The following is a 22,260-nucleotide window of genomic DNA, read 5'->3' on the forward strand; positions in this document are numbered from 1 at the left end:
GAAAACGATAATAATAAAGCATGTAAATATACTTTATAAATATTTACCAACAAAGTAATAATTATCTTAAATAAGAATAATAGTATATTGGGCATACCTATAAAACATTGTCGCATTTTATTCCTTATGACCGTTGGCCACACTGTGCTGTAAAAAGTTAATCTGGTTGCGGTGGACGGTTAATAAACATTCAATTGTTGTTTTCGCCAAGAAAAACGTAGTATTAAACGTTAAAAATGCGCTCTGGTGTACACAGTTGTAATGCAAAATGAATTAACGTGAGTGCTTTTTTAAATAAGCCACAATTTACGAAAAAATTGCCTCAGCCTGTACCAACGACAACAACAAATAGAACCAGGCCAAAGAGCGACAGTCATCAAGCGATTATTACCTTGATAACAATAGCAATAATTCGTTGCACTACATTTGTTAATAATAATACTCATACCCCCATATAAATGATATTGTACGTTAATGCATGCGGACAGTAAGTCGAACATTATTGTTTTTGTACACGGGGAAATGTGGCGGCAAAACGTGAGAATTCCGGAGGCGAAGTGACAAATTTTTTCAACTTGTGTGAAGTCGGCTGCGCGCAAATTGTAACTCACGTTAAGTCGGCTGCCCGACGCAAAACGCAACTATTTGCTCGCTATGTGTTGTGTATGTTGGCAATGCCGCTTCTAAAGTGCTAGCGACCTCTAGCGGATGATGAAAATTTTGTTCAGCGTTGCGTTTTGTCTCGCACTTTTATCGACGTCTGCGGCCCCTCTTTGCGCGTTTACTGTCGTTTTGCACGCGCATTCGTGAAAATGGCGGCGTTGTCGCTCGGTCGCTGCCAAATTTTTTGTACATCCAAAATAATCAAAATAAAGCGACAATAAATACAGTGCTCAACAAACAGTCTGCGCTAGAGGCCGCGTGCGCGCGTGTGTGTGATAAATCAAATAAAAGCAACAGAAATAATCAAACGATTAATCCAAAAAGCAAATTCAACATATAACAAAAAGTCAGTGCTCTAGTGACAAGGAGTCAACGTCGTTGTCGCCGTCGTCGCTGTCGTTGACGTCGCCAGCGCAGCAGCCGCGTGAATAAGCGAGCATAAGTGCGAGTGAGTGAGCGCGGAGCATTTTGCGATTGCTTTTGCCACTTTTGGCCAGCGGAGCACCCGCAAGGTGATTACGGATTGTGTCGATAGTTGAATGTGAAATTAGCAGTGCAAAGCAGCGTCTCGTTTGTCGGCTTTCACCTGCGCCCCTCTTCCCTGCCCGCCCCCGCTTCTGCTTCTTCTTCTTGAAACATCTGCAACAGAAAGAGCGAAAAAAAGAACGAGCACCGAAGAAGAAGAGGAAGCAGTTTTATGACCCACAGGTAAAACTGTCTTCCTTGCCAGGTAGCTCTGGAGTTGTCGCTGTGACCAATTTGTTGCAAACAAAATTCAACTAAAGTGTACCACAATTTGCTTGCAGCATTGATGCCACACGAATATGCCACAACAGCAATAACAATCAAAACACCAACATGCTGCAGATGATGCTCAGTTGATCTAGCAACAAACACAAAAACAGGCTGAAGACTGATTCCAGTTTAAAGCGACAGCAGCAGCAGGAGAAGAAGACTTTGGTTAATCAAAACGAGAGCCAAACAGAAGAAGAGCAATGAACAGCAGCCAGACGGCAGCAACGGCCACATCGGCCAGCAGCAATCGCATCACGTTCACCAGCCAACCGCTGCCCAATGGCACCATCAACATTGGCGGCGCTCCCGGCGGACCGACGATCATCTCAACGGCCCAGCTGCCGAACACGACAACGATCAAGACGATTACGGCGGGCTTGGGTGGACATACGGGAATGCCCGGATTATCGCAGGTCTCGCATCATCATCCACAGCAGCAGCAACATCAGGTGCAACAGCAGCAGCAACAACAGCAGCAGCAAACGCAATCAGTAGGTGCCACGCAAACACAAACCTTAGTTATTAAATCCAATCACCATGCTGTCACCCTGCCGGCGGGTCTAGTATCAAGTGCACCAGCAGGAATCGTAACAATGACCAAGACCATCAATCAGGTATCCACCAACAACAACAACTCCAACCACACCACCAACGTGATCCACATTTTAAAAGCGAGCCCCAAATATCAGGCGCCGTTCTACTCACACTCTTGTCTCTCTCACAGACACACGCACACACTTACACCCACACACCTCACTTCTGTAATCTGTTCCCAATCTGTATTCTGTTCCCACTCTCTCGCTTTATACCGCCTTATTCATTTAGCCACGATTAGCGTGCGTCTTTCAACAAAAAAACTGGCATCAAAACACCAAAACATTTTGTAGTTAGCACAGTGAATGTTCCATATACATGATCTATTCAATTACAATATATCTTTCGTTTAGTTTATTACTTATTTACTCAATATAATTCTAGTTATCATAGTTATCAATTTTATAGTACATTAATGTAGCCAGAAAAACGCAGTTTATAACACAAAATTTTCAATTTAGAAGCTAGTTTGTTTAATTTGCTTTCGTTATTTAACTTGATTACCAAAAATATCCAATTATTATTAAGGAAAATTTAAGAGTAAAGCTCAATTCTTAATTCCTTCAACAACAATCTCAATTTTGCTGATCTCTGTTAACCTTTTCGCAATATTCATATTTATCCAGTCATGGAATTTGATATTAGTAATAGTTTTAGGAAGAGATTTTAGCAAAATATGAAAAAAAAAAATAAAAATTTGTTTTTGACAAGACCTTCCATATTAATAATTAATGTAACAAATTTGCTTAGCTGAAGGTTGATCCTCAAAATTGTGTTTAGCTAAAGATTAAAACAAATATAATTCTAAAGTATTCTCTTATTGAAATAGTAATTGGAAGAAAGTCTCTATATTGAACAGCCACTGTTTAGACTAAATGTATGCATAATTGTTGGATGTCTTATTCATTTTTAATAGATACAAATTTGGAGAGTTTAAGCTCAGAGTTACAGAGTTTAAGTTCCTAACGAAATTTTTATAGATGATGTTTTCACAATGCTTCCATATATTTTTTTTCTATACTTTGACTTTAGTAAAGTTATTAACTTCTTATGCTTTCATATTACCAAATTATTAAATCCCTGACTTTTTAGACCCTTCTTTTCCATTTTATAAAACCGATTTTGATGGTTTAGTTAATATTGCCCGTAGTACACGACGATGACTTTTTAACTTGGCTTTTAGTGTAGTAGATTATTTTTAATTTGTAGTTGCAAAATCGCACATTTTTCGGACTGATCTTGCTCTTGCTCAACTTTGACCTTGTTTCCATCGACATCGACGTGAACTGCTGCATGTGTAGTGAAAAGAAAAAAGAAAAACGCTAAATTGAACACAAATGCTGTGAACTCTATCAAAGCTTATATGTATTGCCGCCTATAGAAAACTCACTTGACTTCTCCCACACTATTTTTAAAATCATGCTAATATTCTAATTGTGTTCCACAGGCCGGGCAGCCGCTGCTCAACTCGATGCTGCCCGCTGGAGTTGTGGTCGGCATGCGTCCGCAAGGTCCGACGCAGCAGCAGCCAAAGAACATGCCCGCCAATCCGCTGAGTCGCGTGGTCATCAGCAATCCCCACATGCCCGGAGTGAGGCCACAGAGTCCATCGGTAAGTGGCGCGACTCTTGTTGTTGTGTGGTGGGTTCTTCTCTTCAGTACTAATCCCACTTGCACACACACACACATACATATTCAAATTACCATTATCAGCGGGTCGAACTGTGTCTATTGTCTCTCTCTCTTTTTCTTTCCCATTTTTGTTCTCAATAGATAACTTTAAGCACAATAAATGCAGGACAAACGCCTGCACTGTTAGTGAAAACGGATAATGGATTTCAATTGTTGCGCGTGGGTACGGCCACAACGACGGGCCCGCCGACGATGACACAGACCATATCCAACACCAGCAACATCAACAGCAGCAACAACAACAGCAGTAACAACAACAGCAACAACAACAGTAACAACACAACAACAACAACCACAAATCATCCCACAACAACACAGATACGCTTGCAAACTGTGCCGGCTGCAGCTGTAAGTAGATATCATGGCCAAGCTCCATCACAGCAACAACAACAACAGACGCAGCAGCAGCAACAACAGCAGCAGCAGCAACAACAACACCTTCAGTCAAGCACACAATCATCCTCACAAGCAACAACTGCCAGCACTAGTATTGCACTGCGCAAAACGATTGTCCGAACTTCATCCACAATCCTCCCATCCAGCAATAATAATCTTAATAATATTAATAATAACACCACCACCAACAACACCACCACCAATACCACAACCACTACCAACAACAACAACAACAGCAACAAACCCGCTACTAACCTGCAACAGCAACAGAAGCTACAGCTACATCTCAAACAGCAGCAGCAGCAACAGGCTCAGCATAAACAACAGCAGCAACAGGCCTCAGCAGCCAGCGCAAGCAGCGCAGCAGCCGCGGCTGCCGCAGCCGCTGCCGCGAATGTCGCGGCAACCATAAAGATCAAGCAAAACGTAAAAAACCTAAAGGAAAACATAACAAACTTTAACTTAAACTTTGCTTGAATGGAAAAATGTCTTCAAATTTTCAAATTTCCAAATAATTTCGTAAAATTCTCTCTCTCTATTTGTCTGTTTATGCATTTGAACTGATCTGTTAATTGTATTTTTTTTAAGCTACGCTTCAGTTTCAATTTCCATTTTGTTAAAGACTTTTGCAGTCAGTCGGCATTTTTTTTTTTTTAATTTCAATTAAGTATTTCAATCTTGATAGTATTTGTACTTCTTCTGCTCAGTTTTGCATGTTGCGTTGTAACTGTGTGTGTGTATTTAAGATATAATATATTCAATATATATATTTGTTTATGATTTACGTCTTTCGCTGCAGTTCTATGCTGCGTTGCTGCTCAACTTTTTTTTTTGTAAAGGAATTCTGAACATTCAAATTAATCATTTAGCCCATTTAGAATTAATGAGCATGTGGCTTAACGGCGTCCCCAGTCATTTGTGTGTAAACGAATAATGCAGACGGCTTATCAAATGAATATAGTATATATATAAATATTAATATATGAGTAATTCAACACGAAACAATTGTAAAATCACTGATTCATCAGCTAGAAATATGTGAACACAAAATCCACATGCTAAGAAATTTACTTTTGAGTATGTCCGATCATTGAATGTATATATTTTGATACAATGATAATGTTAAATTGGGAACAGAAAAATTACCTTTCTGTTCGTCAACTATAAAATCCATATGTTTCGGAATATATTATGACATTTATTTTGAAGTGTGTCCGATCAATATTTCGATACAAAGAAATTTAAATGAATTATCACTTAATTTAGATAGAGAAAAATTGCCTGTCTGCAAAATGTAATTTACTAAAAGTGTAGAAAAGAAGTCGATTAAAATGTACAATTCGTTCGTTTACACACAAAAACACTTCTCGGATTCAGTTGCCCTTGTGAGCCACGATCATCCGATTCATCATTTACCTTTATTTCTAGCTAAAACTTGTAACGCTTTACGCTCTTAATTTGCACTGACTGAACACCATAGCATTAATTTTAAATCTAATACTTTTCTTATATATTTACTAATCCGATTTGTTCTATCTGCAGTCGATGACGAACACGACGGCGTCGAGCAACATAATTGTGAACTCGGTGGCCAGCAGCAATGCGCACACTTATGGCAGCGGCTCGCAGCCTCCGCATTTGGCCCAGCTACAGCAGACGCAGCCGCAGCAGGCGCCACATTTGCCGCAGGTAACGCAAATCCAAACGATACCAGCAGCAGTTCAGCCCCAGACACAGGCGAACAATGTGCAAGTTGTGAGTGCAGCAGCGGCGGCATCGGCGGCGGCGACAGCATCAAATGCTGTTAATACGACAACAACAACGGCGGCGCAGGGCAATACCAAAGAGAAATGTCGCAAGTTTTTAGCCAATTTAATCGAATTGTCGACACGCGAACCCAAGCCGGTGGAGAAAAATGTGCGCACGCTCATCCAGGAGCTGGTCAATGCGAATGTGGAGCCCGAGGAGTTTTGTGATCGCCTGGAGCGTTTACTCAACGCCAGTCCACAGCCGTGCCTCATTGGTTTTCTAAAGGTATAACAACTATTTTAACTTTTTACTGAGCACAATATATTAATATGCTTAATTTAACCTATAGAAAAGTCTGCCACTGTTGCGCCAGGCGCTCTACACCAAGGAGCTGGTTATAGAGGGCATTAAACCGCCAGCGCAGCATGTGTTGGGATTACCTGGACTGCCGCAGCAGCTGCCGGTAAGAAAATATAACAAATCAAATCAGTTTAGATCATTAATTGTAAAACTGTTTGCAGAAAATTCAGGCGCAAATCCGTCCCATTGGACTCAGCCAGACTACGACGACCATTGGACAGACACAGGTGCGCATGATCCAACAGAATGCCCTGGGCAATGTGCCGCGGCCCACAATTGGCCACACAACGATATCGAAGCAGCCGCCAAGCATACGTTTACCCACAGCGCCGCGTCTGGTGAACACAGGCGCCATACGCGGCCAAATGCCTTCGCTGCCAATGCCCACACAGGCGGTAAGTCCAAGGAAGAGCATTTTATTCCTTTAAGCGATGCACTAACTCCTTCTCTTCTTGCCATTTAGAACATTGTGCAAATCCGTGGTCCACACAATGCCCAGCTGCAGCGCACGAGTTCAGTGCAGATTCGAGCCACGCCTCGGCCGCCAAACAGCACGCCCACGAACAAAGTCACTGCCGTTAAAGTTGGCCAGACGCAGATCAAGGCCATAACGCCCAGTTTGCATCCGCCCTCGCTGGCGGCCATATCATCCAACAGCGGACCACCCCCAACGCCAACGTTATCCGTGCTTTCGACGATCAATTCGGCCTCGACCACCTCGTTGCCGGTGCCGTCGCTGCCCACGGTGCATTTGCCGCCGGAGGCTTTGCGTGCCCGCGAACAGATGCAGAATTCGCTGCATCAGAACAACAATAATCACTTTGAGCCGAAGCTGGTTGAGATTAAGGCACCGCAATTGCCGCACATTGAGCGCATCAATGCCTCGCTAACGCCCATTTCGGCCAAGACGCTACCGCGCAACTCAATGCCCATGCCCAACAAGACAGTGAGTAAAAAGAAACGCGATGCAGTGGATCGAGATGCCAAGGACGACAAGCTGAATAGTAGCAGTGGAATGGCAACATCCGCGGCGACGGCGGCCGCAGCTGCGGCTGCTAATTCGTTTTTCCAACAGAGCTCGATGTCGTCTTCCATGTATGGGGACGATGACATCAACGATGTAGCGGCGATGGGTGGCGTTAATTTGGCCGAGGAATCGCAGCGAATTCTGGGTTGCACCGAAAACATTGGCACACAAATCCGATCGTGTAAGGACGAGGTGTTTCTCAATCTACCAGCATTGCAGGCGCGAATACGCGCAATAACCGCCGAACGTGGTCTCGAGGAACCATCACAGGATGTGGCTGTGCTCATATCGCATGCGTGCCAGGAAAGGCTCAAGAACATTGTGGAGAAGTTGGCTGTGATAGCGGAGCATCGCATTGATGTCATCAAGGTAAGTGCAGCACTTGTATTCCCACTTTTCCATACTAAAATGTTGCATGTTCGTCCCGCAGTTGGATCCACGGTATGAGGCGGCGAAAGATGTGCGAGGCCAAATCAAGTTCTTGGAGGAGTTGGATAAGGCGGAACAGAAGCGACACGAAGAACTGGAACGTGAGATGCTGCTGCGTGCTGCCAAGTCCAGGACGCGAGTGGAGGATCCCGAGCAGGCCAAAATGAAGGCGAGAGTAAGCGAACTTTTTATTTTATTTAATATATAACAAGTAAAAAAGCTGCGGTCGAGTGTGCTCGACTGAGAGATACCCGCTACCCATTTTTAATGAAAGAAGAACGGTGCAGTATTTATTTTAAAATATACCAAATGAATATACCGTAAAAATACTTAAAAAAAAAAACCGAAGGTACAGAAACATGAAAATATACCTTAGAATATATTTGGTATATTTATACAATACTACATTCAAAATATACCAAAGAGTATAATGCCCTTCTATCCTATAGATTCGGTTACAAAAAGTATTTTAAAAAATTGTTTAGCGCTAGTATTGATATTGATATTAATATTTCCAACTATATTAATACATCTCTAATTCGAATTCTTTATTTCTATTCATTCACTTAAGGCAAAAGAGATGCAGCGTGCTGAAATGGAGGAACTGCGCCAACGTGATGCGAATCTGACGGCACTTCAGGCGATTGGACCGCGTAAGAAACTCAAACTAGATAGCGAAGCGAGCGGAGTGGGTGTGGTGAGTACTCTTAAATCTCGCCAGAAGCATGCCTTAGTTGACAACCAATGATTTCCTTACAGGGTTCCAGTAGTGGCGGTCTGCTGAGCAGTAGTGGCAACACATCGACAACGTTGCGGCCGCGCATTAAACGTGTCAATCTACGCGATATGCTCTTCTACATGGAGCAGGAACGTGAATTTTGTCGCAGCTCGCTGCTGTTCAAAACTTACCTCAAGTGATCGCTGCTGGCGCAGCCGTTGTTCATACGCACCTACGCTCCTGTACGGCTCCATCTCCGCCTCTGCCTCCGCCTCCGCCACTGTCTCCGCCTCCTGTCGTCTGTTACTGTCCTCTTGGTCTAATTTCAATTTGCGCCAATTCAGCTTGGTTCATTAATTTGCAATATACTTTAGCTGTCACATTTAACTGCGTCGTCCCCTTGTTATTTTTAGTTAGACATACAAATTTAAATTGTAATTATAATTTTCTATAACTCATATACTTCTCGTTTTCCAATTAAAAACAAAAGAAACGCCTACAACACTTAAACCAAACCAATCCAAAAACCAACATCAACAACAGAACTAATAACAAACAAAAAGAAATGAAAAGAAAAGAAGTAAATCATAAAAACAAAAGCATCAACGTGCAGTCAGCCAGCGTTTGATTTTGTAATGTTTAAAATATAATATATAATTAATTGCAGTAATAATTGCATTGACGGCCTTATCTAAACGATATAAACATATATAAATAATATGATTAAATTGTGTAGCTTAGATTGTTAAACGAAAAAATCAAGCGTAATTTTAGTGTTTAAGTTAGCATTCAAGATCGATCATAAGATGGTTTTTAAAACCATATTGCAAGTTGCAAAAGCAAGAGAATAAGGAAAAAGCAAACAACAAAACAAAATAAGAGAAAAATATCCACAATATGCATACATTGAACTAGTTGTAGTTGTTTAAACAAATTGATGTAATTTTAATTAGCTTATGAATAAACAACCAGAAACAAAACAAAAACCTAAATAGATGTGTATAAAGTGCAGACTAAGTTTTTTCGATAGTTTAACTAGGTAAACAACAACAACAACACATCGTAATTAACAAATTTACAGCAAAAATAGAACTAAAAACCCGAACGTAGTTGTAGACACTAAACATACAATATATATGTTTTTTTATTATCATTATTATTATGATTATTAGTGGCGCCCAACGTGAGTGTGCGTCTTTATAATGTTCTTGCAGGTAGACTTTTCATTTTGAACATTTGCACCAGCCACAAAATAGGTAAATTTTATACAAAAAAAAATTATGAATGGAAAAAAGAAGAAAACGCCGTAATATTGTAAAATACACTGAAATCAATTGACCACGTATATATATTAAATATAAATTTAAAAACAAACAAAACAATTTCAAATTCTGTGTGTGTGCTAAAAAATAATGTACAACTAGATGATGCAAACTTCAACAGCGCATAGTTTAGTAGGCATATAACTGAATATATTAAATACATCTATAAATATATACATGCATATTATGTTTTACAGTTACTAAAAAACGAAAAACAACAAGCAAACCCTATTGTATGTATAATTTAAGTTAAAACAACAAAAAACAAAACAAACAAAAAAAAAATAAAACAAAATTAAAAGAAACAACTAATTCGATGCGCTCAAAACTTATGGGAAAGATTCGATATTGGTCGAGAGAATGCAGTAAAGATTTGTGTAACGGTATCTCAGTTAATTATTGTAGCTAGTTAATTCATTAAATTATACAATATGTAGTCGAATTTAATGATTTTTTTATTATTGCTATTTTTTATATAATCATTTAATATTACAAATTAAACTTATTATTTTTATTAACAAACAAAGAAACAACAACAAAAATAAAACGAAATTCATATTTGGAACCCAACTAGATTTTGTATGAATTGTCGGATGAGAAGAAGAAATAACATATCCCCTAATAATATCATTTCTTCATTACTTTTCTCTCTTTAACTTTATTATTGTTTCATTCATTATTATCAACATTTGCAATTTACGTACTGTGACGGCTAATTAGTTCATATGTATTGTGTCTAAGATTTCATTTCGCTAAATTCTATGAATTTGTAAGTTTAAGTTTAAGCTTAGCTATAGAGTTAGTTAGCTTAGTTACTACGCCACCGATGCGGCGGCATCTTCCAATGCATCTGCTCGAGCATATTTCAAATATTCTTTAATGTCATAGCCGAACAGATCAAAGTCGAATCTGTGAAAATAAAATGTTCGATGAATTACTGAATTTGATCCAAGTTAAGAGACTGCAAACTCACTGATAATATTCATACAGCGCCATCATCTCCTTCCTGGTCAGCTGTGAATAGAATTGCTGTTGCAACTCCTGCGTTTTTCTGCCTCCTTTGCCCATGTTCCGCCACACCGGGGCAATGACACGCTTGAGGCCAGTCTTTTCGATTAGATATAGTTGATCCTCTGCCAGCGATTCGAATTTGAGTATCATATCAAAGCGAATCAGGCAGGGAGTGCAAAATGATGTCGCCGACACAAAGTGCATGTCGATGTAGTTGCCACGCTTCACCTGGTCGAGCAGCCAGTGGACGAATTCAGGAAATGACGGATACTTTGTGTTGCCAGAACGTGCCACCAGCTTTGGCTGAGAAAGAAATTACTTAAATTAGCGGAAGTTTTATGACCAAATTTATCATGAAAGTAGCTAATTTAGCGGAACTTTTTACGATCAAAAATAATTACGTTATGAGTATTGTAAATGCAAATGAGTTAACTAGAATACCCATTAAAGTTGGGTCTAGTAAATTTCTTTACCTTTTTGCGGTAGGTGCGCACAATGCTGCGTCCCAGCTTATCGTGAAAGGAATAAGGTAGAGCGAATACAATTTTATCTCGATAGGCGCTCAACAGTCTCTCGAAGGGATTCCTAGCTATAATAAATGTAATTGAATCATTTTGTGCCTCGCGCAGCTGCAATTCAAAGTATTTCCAGTATTAGTTAGATTATCGAATTAAAGATATAGTAATTTTAAGTCACCTCTTGAAGTGTCACACGTGGATAACGCTCTCTGGCCAAGTTCAGCAGAATTTTTTTTGGTCTTATGCAAATAGTTCGGCGTGTAACCAGCCAGCACATTGAAATTGAACATCCAGGACGATGATGCTGCCTTAAAGACATTGCACCTGAAATATAGTAAAGTGTACTTAATTCTTTAGCTTTAATTAAAGTATATAATATATGAGTAATTCTCTGGTGGAAAAAACATAAACTAGAAACAAATATTAAAAGTAAGTAAAGCTTATACTTATGGCTCTGGATTATATCTATATTGAGTTGAGAGCTGAGTTTGATTTTAGGAACTTTTTCTCTTCTACGATATATAAATTCGTTCATTTTGTTTTTTGGTTTGCATAATCGTAATATTCTTACGTTAACGACTTTAAACTTCATTTTAAAGGAAACTAAAAAATTATTATTACTGTTTTTCTTATATTACTTTTTCTACTCGCTGAAATCTAATAGTAAGCTTAGTTTTGAAGCTAGTGTAGTAATTTTTGGTACACACATTCATTACTATAATATTTATCGATACTGAAAATTATTGAAGTTATTTAAGAAATAATTGCATACAGCAAAAAAAAGGTGCTGATGTCGGATTTGTTTTTGTAGCCTATTTGGTAGTAGAATATCGAAATGAGAGTGATATTATTATAGAAATATACTATATTTATATAACGACAAAATACTAAAATACCAAAAACGCATACCAATTTGGAAATAAGTATATTTTAGAATATACCGAAAGCATATAAAATTTATAACTTTTGATCTATTTTAGTATTTTTCGGTAAATTACTTTGTTATGTTTTGAGAATAATACCACTCGGCTTTTGCTTTCTTACTACTTTAAAATAAATAAGTGTGTTGATTTATAGCTTACCATATAATATGATACTTTTTATTCACTAAGAACTCCCATGTGTTTGGTGTATGCCACGAATCATGACCTGCAACAAATTGGTATTAAGCATTAAGTACATAGTTTATTAGATCATAAAATCGTAGCTCACCCAACACATCCAAACCGTACTCCGAGCACTTGTCCTTCAGTCTCTCAAGTCGTTCTTCCATGCGCTGCGAATCATTAAAAAAAAAAGAAGAAAAGTACAATTAAAAGCGTATAAAGCGGATGTGGTAGATAAATGACTTTACCACAGACATTTCCTGCATTTCGTCCTGTGAAAGCGTCTGCACTGCATAGTCGGGTATAAGCGGAAGTCCTGTTTCATTGTTAATCTGTGGGTGCAGTTGATGGAAACGAGAACGGAAAGGAAAGCACTTGAGAAATGGGCCATTTGAGCATGATAAACAAAACTTAATAACACAGTAAACACAATTTTCAAGGTATGCTGATGACTAAAATGATGATGATGATGGTGATAATGATGCCGATGATGATGACGCCAAACCCAAACAACTGTCAATCATTAATTTGCCAGAGACGCGCGGTTAATGTAACAAATTTCAATAATTGCGCATTTTAATGCACTATAAATGAGACTTTGAGTGTGTGTGTGTGTGTTCGTGTGTTTGTTATGTGCTCATTAATTATGTGTGTGTATATGTGTGTGTGTTATATTTACTTTATCAACATAGCGCCACTTATTCTTAGTCTTGCCCGTTGCGACCACAGTCAACTCCTTGTTTTTGTTTTTGTTCAGCAGCAGCACAGGATAACGAAATGTTTGGCCCACCGACAGCGGTTGCTGTTGTTGTTGCTGCTGTTGTTGCTCTTGCTGCTGCTGTTGCGCATTAAAGGCCTAAAAAAGCATTCAACACATTAACTAAAAAGACTCAACGAAGAGTCAAAACACATTTGGAGAGAGAGAGAGAGAGTGAAGGGAGTTGGGCATTTGATTTTAAAGCAATCATGACGAGGCGTATGCGTAATATATACAAGCGTTTTTTATATATGAGTTATCGCCAGATTTGTTTACTATTAATAATATTTTCATATTTTAAATAGTCGCAACAGTCATGTTTAATAGTCGCCTCTCTGACGCATGTCACTGGCATTTCAGTGTCAAGGCAGCGCTCAACCCAATTAAAAATCGCAAATATGTATATGTATGTGAGAGCTGTAAACGTTCGTTCTGATGAGGAGGCTTTATTATATACATATGTACGTTAAGTCTCAGCTAGCTACATGATTGTGCAGCGGTCAAGGCAATTTGCAGTTGTCATTTGGCCCCTGCACTACTCGTATTTCTATATACCCAGCAGTTAAGTGAATGAGGGGTATATCGAATTGCGTTTAGAGGCGGAACTTAAACAATAGCGGGGAAAAGCTAAAAGAAAATCTTTGCTACTGTAAATTTTTATTAACTCAAATATAATTGCTATTCTTATTATACATTTTTTAAGTAATATATTTGACAACTATTATTCAAAAATATATGGAGAATATTTATATTTGTTCAACATAAACTGAACTAGTTTTAAGAGGTTTCAAAGGTACTTGAGCTTGGTGATTTAAGCAAAGTTCATGAGTTATACAAAGGCATATCTGAGTCTTTTTCTAATGAGTTCTATTACTATACTAATTATGAATTTTAATAGCATTAAAATTTGCGAAACTTTGCCAAAATTAATTAATTTAGTTAAGCGTAGATTAACTTGAAGTAGTTTAAAGAAGTTTCATTGAAGGGAAATTGAAGCGGAATTAACCAATTCACATTTATAAGAAACTCAATCATCTATGCTACTTGTAATTAGTATTATTTTGAGGGAAATATAATAGGTAACCTATTTTTTTATTTAACGTTGAAGAAGTTCAAGAGATTTCACATTGAGGTTTCTTTTCTGGTAATTAAATCTAATTAGTATTATTGTGATTGAGCTTTGGAACGTTGGATTTGGCCAAAGACACATTAAAAAGAAAAAGAAACAGTTCAAATGCGTCTCTGCTGCTTCTTTTTAATTACAAATTATTCAAAGAGAATAATTTGTTAAACTCTTTTTATATTTATTTATGTATATTTATTTAATGTAAAGCAGTTCAAGTGAGTTAAAGGCGGAGGTTTTGCCAATACGCATTGCAAAGAAGCAAATCAAATGCATCTCCTCTACTTTTAAGTAGTATTATTGTAATTCAAAGGTAATAAATATGCTTTCATAAGCTATGTCAATTACATACAATATTTATATATTGCCAAAGTTGAGTAAGTTATACGATTAAATTCATTTATAAATAGCGTTGGCTGAGTAAAAAATTTACAAAAATAAATCATAGCCTACTTTTGAGCGCAACGAATACGTAACGTGCATCTCAAGCTTTATCTCTATAAACATTGCTATTTTTATGGATAATTGAAAACTGTGATTGCAAATATTTGTTAGTATACAGTAAATACTAAAACTCTGTCTAAGCTCAAGAAAATGTAATATTTTTATAGTTTGTATTTAAGCACAATTTGCATTGCAATTGCTTAGCGGGTAAATTCTGTTTTTCATCTATCAATTCATTACAATTCTCTTGGACGTATTTTTATGTTCTTCATCTTTTAATTCTTGAAAATTGTTTAGCTCGTATTTATACTTTATTCATCTATTATTTACAGTTTGTCAAATGCTATCTTCAAGTTTATACATATCAATTCTGTTTAATTGTTCAATGGTTATGTTTATGTTCATCATCTATCATCTCAACTATTATTTGAAGGGTATATACTTATTTTGTATATATACTTATTTTGATACTTATTTTGATGTTCATTGTTTATCAATTTTTTTCAATTGTTTTTCAAATTCATCATGTATTAACTCATTGCAATTGCTCAAATGATATCTTTAAGTTCATTCTTCTCAATTCCTGACAATTCTTCGACGGGTATTTCTCAGTTCATCTTCATTAATTTCATATTTATTTTTATGTATGTGCTTTTGGTTTTGGTTTGCAACAAAAGTGGCGCTATGTGCATGAAGTGAACTGTGTGTATGTGATTGTGTGTGTGTGGGTGGGAGGTTAATAAGTGAAAGATGTGAGCTGTGAGACGTGGGCGTTGAAATGTGGGCGTCTTGTCACTTAAACGGCTTGCTGTACATGTTTATGCCTGTCTGTGCATGTCCGCACATCTCATTCACTGTATGCGTGTGTGTGTGTAGGTGTGTCTGTGCTTAATTATGCCAATGTTTGGCATATGCGTGTTTTCCGTTTGTTTTTATTTCACTGTTGTTTTTTGTTGTCCCCTTTTTTGGTTTGTTTTGCTGCCTAAGCATTGTGTCATTTGAATAATGTAACGCAAAAAATTAGACGTCGACTTTCATTGATTTTTGAGAGGCCTCTGACGTGTCCTGCCAAATGTTTAACTCTCTATCGCTGGCCACTGTTGAAGGGGCAATTAAGCTGTGCTGTGGCATGCCCCAAGGCCAAAATGCCATTTGCCATTTGTTCGAGTTCTCAACAAAACAAAACAAAAAAAAACATGTAAGAAAGCTACTATCGAGTGTGCTCGACTGTGAAATACCCGCTAACCATTTAAGAAAAAACACATTTTTAAAATATACCAAACTTATTATACTAAAAATATCAAAATATGCCGAGTTAGTATACCAAAATACTAAAATGTGCCGAATTATTATACCGAGCACATACTGAAATATACCACAAACTATATTTGGTACATCGATATAGTATTACATTAAAAATACACCATATTGTTCTAAAAATATACTGAATTAATATACCAAAAAATACTGAAATATACCTCTTTATCATTCTACATACGCGAACTACGTGTTATAAAAATATACCGAATTAATATACCGAAAAAATACTAGAATATACTACACGCTTTATTAATGGTACATTAATATAATACTGCGTACGCGAACTACATATTATAAAAATATACCGGAAAAATACTAAAATATACCGCAGTCCATATTTGGTACATTCTACTATACTACTACTTTAAAAATACACCACAGAGTACAGACAGACGGAAAGACAAACATGGTCGGAGATGCCTCCTTCTGTTTGTTACATACATTGCCTGAAGGCACAAAGTTATAACACCCCTCCAACCTAAGGGTAGCGGGTATAAGAATAGGGGAAAGGGCGCCTTTGTGTCTCGGACAGCGCAAAACAGAAGCCGCTAAAAGCAATGCAGTTGTTTAGTTGTTACATTCAACTGCTAATTGCAATAATACCTGAGGCAGTATTCTCTCAATATTGAGCTAATTTTAAATTAATTTACACCTCTAAAAGCGCTTACACAGTGCAACGAGGTGTAAACGCTGCTGAATTTTGCTAATAGCTTTCATAAACAAAAATCGCGAGAATCGGGGAAAATTGTTATGGAAATATTAAGCTTTCGAGAATTGCTCATTATAAAAGTACAACACACGTAATACGTGTGGAAAAGAGAATAACACACGGCGGTATGTGTATCTGGAATTCGAGTATTATGAATGTATCTTTCGAATGCCCTTCACACTGGACTGGGACTGAAATCTAAACATAGCATTCGCATTCGCATCGCAATAGCGATAAAAATCACAGCAAGTCGATGACGATGATGATGATGATGATGATGATGATGATGATGATGCTCTCCAGTCGAGTGCGGTGCAAACTGGTTGCGAATATAAAAAGTAAATGTATTTCACGAAATTCAAGCTGTCTAATCGACAAATAGAAAGTTGCATAATAAAATTAAGAATTATTGTTATCAGCAACGCGTAAAATTCCATTTTATAAACATTCACTGAGAACTGGAACTGAAAGTGAAACTGAATCGCAAACTGGGCGTCGCAAATAATCATTTGTTTATTTATTTATGAAATTGAAATTTATACAAGAGATCTAAGAGATCTAACGACGCAAATGGAATGGGAATTTGAGGGAGCAGTCTTTAAAATTTGAATATATTCTTTAGGATTATTTATGTATTTATTTATTTAAACAAATCTATTGCAATGCAAAGACGCATATGTGAATCGGTTCGAAAAGTTTGACAATATTTAAAATTATTTACTTATTTCCCTAAATGTATTATATAGGAACATATTGCATGAGAATCTGAGAAACAATCTATATAGTATATATTATCATTATTTGTTTATTTCTTTCCTAACTCATTATACCACAAACATTCTGATGAGAGCCAAATGTCAAAGGTGAATTTCTGATAAGAGTCTATATAGTGAGATTATTTTTATAAATACTCTTTATTTGTTTTATTTTGCCACATCTATTATACAACAACAAGCTATCAAGGAAAAGACGCGCATAAAATGGGAATTTGAGGAAGCTGTTTATTTTAGTTTGATTATGTTTCTTATTATGATTTATTTATTATTAGATATTTATATGAAACTATGTTATTTCATACCAAATAAAGCTGTTGGTATATTTTAGTACTTTGCGGTATATTTTCCGTATATTTGTAGAATAAGGTTTTATTGGAGTTATGTAGCGGGTATATTTTAGTATATTTGTCTTATATTTTCAGTATATTTGTAAAATATGGTTTTATTGGAGATGAGTAGCGTGTATTTTACAGTCGAGCACACTCCTTTTAGATTTTTATGGATAGATTGTTTATATTTCTTTTTACTATTTATTTATTTTTTTCATTTTTATTATACAAGAAGCAAACGATGCTAATTAAATGCGAATTTAAGGGTAAAGACCAGATTTTGATTATATTTATAAATAAGATCGTTTTATTTCCCACATTTTATTATACAACAACAAAAGCAAAGGTTAATTTTATATAGTTTGACTATATTTATTTTTATTATTTATTTATTTTTCAAAATTTATTATACAACAATACTAAAAAGGTCAACGCCGCATATTGAATGTGAATTTTGGGTTAACGACTTTCTATGATAGCTTGATTATATTTACTATAAATATTTATTTATTTGTTCAGATTTATTATACAGTCTGTAGTAGGACGTGTGCCTACACACACATACATACATATACTTTAACTCGATGCTCTCTCGGCTATCCGAACTCTCTCTCTCGATATTGGCTCTCTTTATCTTTTCTCTCATTCTATTTCACATTCTATGTATTCTATGTATAACATAATTAAGCTACGCGGTCAGTCTTGATCGAGCAACAGAATAAATCGGACGCTAAGCTACAATTCGTGTTGTTTTATTAACTACCACAATTTCAGAAGTGGGATCGGCCATGAAAAAAAAAACATGAACACGTCTACATTTGACAAATACGCTACGGCCCAGTTAAAAAAGTGGCTAACAGAGCTATGTTTGCCCACGACAGGCAGCAGAGCGAAATTAATAAAACGGTTGTTCGATGTTTCACCAAAGATGTTTAAAAAAGTACCAGCAGGAAGCAACGATTTATTAAGTTTGGCGAATATTTTGTCTGGCCAAGAAAAGGAATTGCACAACAACAACGAGCGTCATGATCAGACTCAAAATGTTCGCGAAAATTCTGACAGAGGAGAGGGTGTTGACCAGGATTTGTTAAACACCATTGAAAAGCTGCAAGAAGAATTACGTTTAAGCAAAGAGGAATTGCGAAATTCGCAGAACAACGAAGCTGCACATCAGATGTCTACATCAGAAATAGACAACAACAACGGCGCCACACAGTTTTTGCACGCAGCTGCACAGCGTTCGGCGCCAGAAGTCGCGAATTTGGGCGACAACAACAACGACAGCAACGGGATCGAGACAACAACAACGGTGCCATACAGTTTTTTGCGCGCAGCTGCACAGCATTCGGCGCCAGAAGTCGCGAATTTGGGCGACAGCAACGACAACAACAACATCAGCAGTTCTGTATTTCAAGCTATGGGCAGCACTGGAAATGTAACGGGCAGTACTGGAGAAGAGAAGAATTGAGCTAAACGAAGTAAAATGTGGATCAGCGGTCTCGCTCGCACTCGGAAAGGAAGCTACGCTAGAGTTCGACGGAAAATCATGTGCACGCATTTGGGAGAAGATCGCTTCATCACAAGGCAACATCTATTAGGAACACAGACTGTTAGGCAACAACTGTTAGGAACATAGATTATTAGGCAACAACTGTAAGGGACATCAACTGTTAGGCAACAACTGTTAGGAACATAGACTGTCAGGCAACAACTTTAGGAACATAGACTGTCATGCAACAACTGTTAGGAACATAGATTATTATTCAACATCTGTTAGGAGCACAGACTGTTAACGATAACAGAGCGAATAATGAAAACAAACTGTTAGGAAATAACACAACTGTTACGAGATTGTTATGCTAAACCACAACTGTTACGAGATTGTTATGCTAAATCACAACTATTAGAGGATCAATTTATTAAGGGCGATAGATTAAATGAAAAAAAAAACTTTTATGGAATTATTAGAAGAAAATAGTTAAGAACAACAAAGATTTATCAAATTAGTAAACTCAGCAACATTCACAAAATTAGATTTGAAAAATGGCTACTTCCATGTTTACATGGAAGAAACTTTTCGATGATTTAATCAGGCAAGAATTAAATAATAATTAAAAATGTATAAAAATATTTTACTGTACGAAATAATAGTAAAAGTATTAGTTAAGATTTATTTTTATTCTTTGTAAAGTCAAGATCAGGAGATCTGGTTCGCAGGATGGCCGAGTTGTAGTAGGACGTGTGCCTACACACACATACATACATATACTTTAACTCGATGCTCTCTCGGCTATCCGAACTCTCTCTCTCGATATTGGCTCTCTTTATCTTTTCTCTCATTCTATTTCACATTCTATGTATTCTATGTATAACATAATTAAGCTACGCGGTCAGTCTTGATCGAGCAACAGAATAAATCGGACGCTAAGCTACAATTCGTGTTGTTTTATTAACTACCACAAGTCGATTAAAAGTCTTTTTAAGGTAGTTCAATTGTAGTTATAATGACGATTTATTTATTTTTCCTGCAGATAACTAAAAGGCAAACAGCGCAAACTAAATGTATATTTTATGTTTGGTAGTTTGATTATATTTATAATAATGATTTATTTACTTTTCCCAAAAAAAAAGGCAAACGACGCACATGGAATGTGAATTTGTGGCAGGAATATATACAATTTGATAATATGCAGAGATAACGATTAATTACGTACCAAGCTAATGCACAATAATAATGATGACGATAATGATGATGATGATGATGATGTGATTATATATTGATGATTTATGGAATAACAAGCAAATCGATCGGAGACAATTTGCTTGTTGTCAGGGCAGCGCCTGCAAACAGTTCAACTACTCGAATGTGTAATATAGGTATAGGTGTGTTGGTGTGTATGTGCATGTGCAGTATGAGTATGTGTGTGTGTGTTTGCAGGGCACTTAGAAGTCAGCTACAGCAAACAATTACAGCCTTTGTTCAGGGCCACACACAAACACAGACACAGACTTGGATGTGGTTTTGTGGGGTGTGGTTAACATATAATATCCATTCACTCAAGTCTCAAGACTCACCTCGTATCCCTTAATCTTCTGCAGCTGCTCATTCCATACCAAGTAGATCAACGATAGCGGCAGCAATAGCAGCGATAATGCCGTAAAGATGAGCAAATATCGCCGTACGCGACAATTTGCGTTGCTCTTGTTCAATTTCATTTAAGACACAAGGCCAAATGCATAGAAACGGTTCTTTTCTTTTCTTTTCTTTACGTTTTTACTTTACTTTATTTATTAGTTATTACGAGTATTTGCTATTTTTATTTCTTTTGATATATTTCCCATTCATTTTAGTTGTTGTTGTGTTCAATAATATTTCAGTCTGCTACGCGGTGAATTTTGCGTGCAGTTGGCGACAGTTTTTGTACATTTTGTTCATGTTCATATTCGTTCTTAATACGCCTCCGTTTTGTTGTTGCTGTTGGTTATTGCTAAATTTAGTTAACGCTGCTCTGTGCTCTTCTGTGCTGTGTTCAGAGTACAAAAATATATCAAATATTACACACGAAACATCACATAAATGATGACAAATGTTTTCCTCTACGCCAAAGAATCTTGCAAATGGAATTTCTAATTTCATTCTTAAGGGTGTGTTATATATTATGTTATTCTTTTTTTCATTCTTTTTTTTCGGAACAACTTCCGCAACTTTCTCTACGGGCTGCTGTTTCTGCTTCTGCTTCTGCTGCTGTTGTGAAGTCAAGATGTCAATTATTGATTTTTTGACGTTGAACACGGGAAGTTTGTTTGTGTTGTTTGTTGCCTGTGCCCAGGTGCAATGCCATTGCATGACTTTGAGCTCGAACAAAAAAATAAAAAACAGCCCAGTAATGTGTTCACTTTCTGCTGGCTTCAGTTTTTATGAGCATACTAAAAACTCACTTAATTGGCACGCTGTTGTTGTTTGCAAAACATTTTTTTTTTTTTTTTCGCAAAACTATTTAGGCAGTGCTCCAAGTTTGGCTCGGTATTTATATAAAATTCATTCAAATGGGCGCACGACCAACACAAACACAAACACACACAATCGTACACACACACACGCACACAGAGATACACCCGCGAACAATCGCAATCACGCAAACAAAACAAATGAAAGCGCACGCGGCGTATACGTAATTCTGTCAATTGCTACGCTGCGAGTGAGTGCGTTGTCTTTGCTTTTGTATTCGACTTGACTCGATTGTTTGCCAATTGAAAGACGCTCAATCAATATGAATTGCAATTGCAACCACAACCACAACTGTGATTTTCACTATTCACTAAACGTAATGCCATTTGCAACAACAACGACAGCGACTATCAAATACAGCTTTTGTAGTGTGAGAAAGGCGCAAAGAATAAAGCGCCGCACTGCAGCAGCAG

At 37.2% G+C, this 22,260-nt stretch overlaps 2 protein-coding genes across 9 annotated transcripts; one reads left to right on the top strand and one right to left on the bottom strand.

The window, feature by feature from the left end:
• The first annotated feature begins 149 nt into the window (after positions 1–149).
• On the top strand, positions 150–10,050 carry LOC133844426 (transcription initiation factor TFIID subunit 4). 8 transcript variants are annotated; one of them, XM_062278401.1, is made up of 11 exons: positions 150–278; positions 1,470–2,072; positions 3,500–3,664; positions 3,826–4,566; positions 5,683–6,174; positions 6,239–6,352; positions 6,411–6,644; positions 6,713–7,645; positions 7,707–7,880; positions 8,277–8,402; positions 8,465–10,050. In XM_062278401.1, exons 2-11 carry the CDS (start codon positions 1,659–1,661, stop codon positions 8,621–8,623), a joined length of 3,552 nt encoding a protein of 1,183 aa, XP_062134385.1. In that variant the 5' UTR covers positions 150–278; positions 1,470–1,658; the 3' UTR covers positions 8,624–10,050. The 8 variants fall into 8 exon arrangements, with proteins under 8 accessions (XP_062134385.1, XP_062134386.1, XP_062134384.1 ...); XM_062278402.1 differs by lacking the exon at positions 150–278 and adding an exon at positions 360–1,393; XM_062278400.1 differs by lacking the exon at positions 150–278 and adding an exon at positions 360–1,371.
• Positions 8,596–22,260, bottom strand: LOC133844430 (carbohydrate sulfotransferase 11). Its single transcript, XM_062278414.1, is given in 10 exon segments — positions 8,596–10,654; positions 10,719–11,059; positions 11,230–11,385; positions 11,453–11,509; positions 11,511–11,598; positions 12,357–12,423; positions 12,487–12,550; positions 12,629–12,712; positions 13,060–13,236; positions 20,914–22,260. Coding segments are annotated over 10 exon segments (1,269 nt in total). The 5' UTR covers positions 21,055–22,260; the 3' UTR covers positions 8,596–10,560.

This window comes from Drosophila sulfurigaster, chromosome 3 (assembly GCF_023558435.1).
Source record: "Drosophila sulfurigaster albostrigata strain 15112-1811.04 chromosome 3, ASM2355843v2, whole genome shotgun sequence".
In the NCBI taxonomy this organism is placed as follows: Eukaryota; Metazoa; Arthropoda; class Insecta; order Diptera; family Drosophilidae; genus Drosophila; species Drosophila sulfurigaster.

Excerpts from the sequence above, each read along its gene's own strand:
- LOC133844426 (XM_062278401.1), top strand. The coding sequence starts at position 1,659 with ATGAACAGCAGCCAGACGGCAGCAACGGCCACATCGGCCAGCAGCAAT. Across the intron at positions 3,665-3,825 it reads TGAGGCCACAGAGTCCATCG|ATAACTTTAAGCACAATAAA; the intron begins GTAAGTGGCGCG and ends TGTTCTCAATAG. Across the intron at positions 7,646-7,706 it reads ATCGCATTGATGTCATCAAG|TTGGATCCACGGTATGAGGC; the intron begins GTAAGTGCAGCA and ends TTCGTCCCGCAG.